The following is a 5,079-nucleotide window of genomic DNA, read 5'->3' as shown; positions in this document are numbered from 1 at the left end:
TGCGTCGCCGGCGACCAGGGCCATGTGCACGGCAGCTGCCACTCTAGCCCCTTCAAAGTGGTTCTGTTGTCCATGTACGTTCATGATGATCGACGACCTCTGGTCCGTGTTTTCTCCTCACAGACCGGCAGATGGGGCAATCTCATCTCAATAGAGACTCAACCTAACACAATGTATGGTCCTTGTTGCCCCGACACCCTTGTTGGCAATGTCATTTACTGGTTGTCTAGGTATGGGAGAGACGATATAGTTCAGTTTGATTTGGAGGGGCAGAACCTTACCCTGATCAAGGGGCCTCACAGTATGAATGATTTTAGCATATGCCAGTGTCAGATTATACAGACAGATGAGAGGATTGTTGGTGTTGCCATGTTATCTAACGATAACATTCAAGTGTGGCAGAGGGAGGTCAATCCTGAAGGTGTTTCCATATGGGTGTCCCAAAAGACAGTTGAATTGCGTAACATTATTAAGACCCTTCCTCAAAATTGGGAAACTATGCCATGGACCAAACTAGTGGGGTATGATGACGATACCAATGCAATCTTTTTATATATGCATGATAGTGCCTATATGGTTCAACTCAAATCAATGCATTCCACAAAACTTGATGTACCATGCTCTACGAAGTACTACCCTTTCAGGAGTTTCTACCTACCAGGTGATCACTCATCCTTTGTCTTTATATAGTAGGAGTAGGCTAATCTAGTTATTTTTGTAAATAATTGCTCACATAAAATTATTGTGATTCTTAAATGTCCACTTACACTTGAACTTAGTATGTAAATTCTGGTAATAAAAGCTCAGTAATTGTCCCTATGCTAGATGGATGAACTCATAGCCACATTATTTTAGTATGTGTTATCTTTTGATATAGTTGTTTTCTTTCCTAGAAAATATCAAATCAAATGTCAAATGTTAACTTAGTTAATACTATGTATGGAATCTCAAGGCTAGATATTTTGTATCCGTTATTATTTCTTCTGAATTTGTTACTGAACTTAACTCCAACAAAACAAATTTGGTTCAATACATGCTTACTAAAATCATAGTGATTTTGTCATTTGTTCATGGCCGTTAATGGCCAATCCTACCGGTGAATATTTGTCATAACTTTGTCTTATAACACACCTATAAATATATGTTATATAAGTGAATTATTTTGCGCGGGTTATACTTGCCAGCTCTAATTGCCACTTGTTACCCTCTCTTATCAATTTGTCTCTATCGTGGAACTGTTGTTAATTGTCGGAATTCTTATGCTTCTAGGCACAACCGTTGCTGGTGGAACTAATGGAGCAAAAAAGTTAGGATGATTGTCTGGTTTGATCTGCTAATGTGCTAAAATGGTTCAACGGGTAAGAAGATCTTCTGAATATAATTTGTGAGTTTTGAAATGTTTGATTTTTCTCTTTGGAAGATATGTGACAGACAATGTGGGTGGCATGCACCCTCAAAATATTGCCCATGTGGATGACATTTGGATTCGCACATGCTAACAACATAGAGTAACAATTAAAATGGCGACGATGCTGCGTGTTGGAGCATAAATGATATGTTGCTAATCCAGATCTTATATGCCATAGTTCTCCCTTGGTTTTCTACCATAATAAGTAATATATCCGTAGCCCATTTTGCTATTACACACATTAGTAAGCTCTTTGAACTCCATCACCTACAAAAAATTATGTCAAAAGGGTGAAGGATTTACATACACGCAGGTAATACTTTGTCGATATCTGCATCAGGTTACTAACAAATTAACACTTTTCATTTCTCCAGGTGAAGGGTGCTGCAATTTTTAGTTGTTACCAAGTTTCTCGCATCACATCAAATGTGGTCGGCGGTGTTTATATGTTATCTTCAAAAATGTAATTGTGCCTTATTCTAGTCAAGTAGGTAATGTAGCAAGATGCTTTTGAATACCTAACTTGGGGTATCATTTCAAGTAATATGTCATCACGCCTTGCATTTTTTACATGTGTGTGCTTGGCAGTCTTATCTTCATCGAGGAGAGTATCTGCCCCATGTATTTGCATGTTTGTGTGCTCACCTTTGGTTTGAAATGAACGACATTGCTCGTCAGCCATGGTTCAAAAATATGTGTTGCATGTGCTTGGCAGCTCTAGGAATGCCAGGACGTTGCTCTATAATTTTATTTAGTTTTTACAAATTCAAGATCTGTTGCAGATGAAATAAGCATTATATCAATCGAAATGAAGCACGGTAGGCACAATTTTAGTGTTGGTCAGGAAGTTGCATCAATGTTTACATGACTAAAATTATTGATGTAGAAGTTGCAATGGTAGAGATGGGACTTTCTTACCCTGGGAGTGAAGTTGTTGTTGTTGTCCAGTTACCTTAGTGGTTCATATGAGCTAGAGGACTCTTCATTCTTAAAGCAGTGTTTTGTTGCTGAAGGCATGAGATTGGACAACAACGAGTCTATAATTGCACTCGCAAGAATACATACAACATTCCTAGATTGTAAATATCTGTTGGAATTGCAAGTCATTTTAAGTGAGGGAGCAGAAAATGGTCGGTACCCTTGGTAGGTTGGCGAACATGACCGAAAGTACCAGAACGGAGCCCACACGCACAGTTTGCCCAGGTTTGCGCCTCTGATGATGTGTGATACCATACATACTGCTTGGAGTTTATATTCATGGTGGGGTAGCTCACTGCGCCATGGACGCCCCCTCGCTCGCGCGTCGCCCCGCTTCTCAACACATCATCCTGATCATGCTGCCCGTCCACCACCATGCGCAGCCGCCATCTTCCGTCTGCTTTGGAAGACCGGAGGCTACCAGTAGAATGTTTTCAAGGGTGCTGGGACACGAGCCAGGCGTGATTCCATTGCTTCCTACCCCAGCTCGCGGAGGAGCAAGACAAACCAGACTGGGCACAACCCGTTCCTCTGCTCCAAGCCTCAAGGCTATTGGGATGCGGGCCGTTTGGTCATAGCGCAACTAGTATGTCAGTTTGTGGAGCCCACATGCATAGTTCCTCTGCTTGACAACCGTCATCAATGGAGAGGATACTGTTTCCATGAGTAAGGTTGTCTTCCCCTGCCCCAGAACTCGTCATTCTAGTTTGTCCCATAGCTTACTGTTGTTCCTCAGAAAATTTGTGTTTGGTGGCACTAACTACATAGCCACTGACTAAACGCATGTGCAGCCTAATGTTCCACATGGCCCACACTTTTATATTCTTAATTGGCATCTACAGCTGCCCAATAAACGCTTCTCCTAAAAACAAAGAAACCCTTCTTTGCAGGTCATTGGTGATTCATCCTTCACTTCCTCTCCCCACGATCTCCATGGGAAACTGATGGATTTCTGTTTAAATCGGGTGCTCCACTTGAACTCATTTCATTCCCATCATCCCCCATACGGTGGGTGTCTGCCATACCACTCATACAGATACCAACGGTGAGCAACTCCCTCCCTTGTGCTCCTGGACATTCCTTATGACATATTGTCGGTTGAATCACAAATTTTGACTTCCTTAGATACTGGACAAACTGGACACTTGGGGGCCCAACTTGGTTGTTCTTCGTCTACTGCATACCCAGGCACCTCAGAATTGCAGCTCCTATAGGTAGATGTTGTTGTCACCTATTGCTTATTCTGATTTTCTGTGTGCTTGATTAATATACAAATTTAGCTGATATTTCCGAATTTTTTTATGCTTCCTTAATTTAGCTCCTTGACATATACTGGTTAAATAATAAGTATGGACTTCCTCAGGTGTTGGACAATTTGGACACCCGGGTAGTTATCTTTGTTGTTCTGCAACTAAGATTAAAATTGTTGTGATAAACCCGATGATGGTTCCCATGTATTCACAGTGTTGCCAACTCCCATCGCACTTCCGCTCGGGTCGAGGCTGCCACTCGGCCCTCAGACGGATCAAAGAAGAGTGGGGAACCTCTCGCTGGTTTTTGGAATTCGACATCAGGAAGTGTTTTCACATCATCGACCAACATCGATTCATCTCAATCTTGAAGGACGAGATCGACGATTCCAAGTTCTTTTACCCCACTCAGAAGAAGTATTCCGCCGGACGACTCGTAGGGGGTGAGAAGGGCCCCGACTCCATCCGAAACAGTGTACTACTATCGGCCCTACCAGGCAATATCTACCTACACAAGCTCGATCAGGAGATAGGGAGGATCTGGCAGAAGCACGAAATTCCTAAGTCTCAAATCACTTTAACAAAGATCTGTCAAAGCTCATGTGTCAGTTTGTTGTAGCGATGAGCTAACAAGTGTGATCACCTTATGCTATGATAGTTCTGAACTCCACTATGGTAAAATGAAGTGAACATGTGATGAGAGAGATATGCTTTAGCACCCACCTAATTAATTTTATCCACCATTATATATTCTACTGCCAATTTCTCATTTCTGATTTGTGTTTTGATCAATACGTTTGTTTAGTAATCCAATATGTCTCTAACATGATGTTCAAAATTGGTCGCAAAACTGAATGTATTGAGTATATTTAATTGGATTATATGCAGAACAACTTTGCAATACTTAGTGTGAGGTAGAAATTATCCTAGGCTGGACACGTCGGTATCCCTTGAATGTCCCATGCGACCTGTTTCAATCGCTGCTCCATAGCAGGTTCTCCCTGATTCCTCCATTCCTAGTCATACTCTACTATGTTGCTTCTCAACTGTTCGATTATCCTATGGGCCACATGGTTGTAACAGTTTTAAGGTTGATTGGCTCAAAACACAATAAAAGAGACCATTACTCTATATGTGGGCATAGGTTTATAATGAAACATTTTTTTACTTATCCCGACCTTTCTCAGCTTTTAAAATAAGGTTTTGCATTTGGATATATAGTTTTGCATATGTGTGTGCTATTGTACAATTTTCTTTGTATGGAAGCTACTTTTTGGTGTAATTTTCTCTATGTTTATTTGCATTTAACAAGATTCGGTTAAACCGCCCAGAATCCAACATTTCAGGTGTTCAACTTGCAGATCGTTTTCAACATGCTTATTTGAGTATTAATTTAACAGTTATTACTGTTATACTTATGCAGCTATGTAATCAAGTTCGGAG

The 5,079-nt window shown here is 41.0% G+C and overlaps 1 protein-coding gene across 1 annotated transcript; it reads left to right on the top strand.

The window, feature by feature from the left end:
• Positions 1-17: 17 nt before the first annotated feature.
• LOC123175192 (uncharacterized) lies at positions 18-1,357 on the top strand. Its single transcript, XM_044590167.1, has 2 exons — positions 18-661; positions 1,270-1,357. The coding sequence occupies exons 1-2, from the start codon at positions 73-75 to the stop codon at positions 1,314-1,316; spliced, it is 636 nt and encodes a 211-aa protein (XP_044446102.1). The 5' UTR covers positions 18-72; the 3' UTR covers positions 1,317-1,357.
• The last annotated feature ends 3,722 nt before the right edge of the window (positions 1,358-5,079 follow it).

Source organism: Triticum aestivum, unplaced genomic scaffold (assembly GCF_018294505.1).
Source record: "Triticum aestivum cultivar Chinese Spring unplaced genomic scaffold, IWGSC CS RefSeq v2.1 scaffold54906, whole genome shotgun sequence".
Classification (NCBI taxonomy): domain Eukaryota; kingdom Viridiplantae; phylum Streptophyta; class Magnoliopsida; order Poales; family Poaceae; genus Triticum; species Triticum aestivum.
Note: the sequence above shows the minus strand (reverse complement) of the source record. Positions and strands in the feature narration are given on the sequence as shown.

Bases quoted from the DNA above. Each gene is read 5' to 3' on its own strand.
- LOC123175192 (XM_044590167.1), top strand. From the start codon at position 73: ATGTACGTTCATGATGATCGACGACCTCTGGTCCGTGTTTTCTCCTCA. The intron at 662-1,269 runs GTGATCACTCAT...TTATGCTTCTAG, and splicing joins CAGGAGTTTCTACCTACCAG to GCACAACCGTTGCTGGTGGA.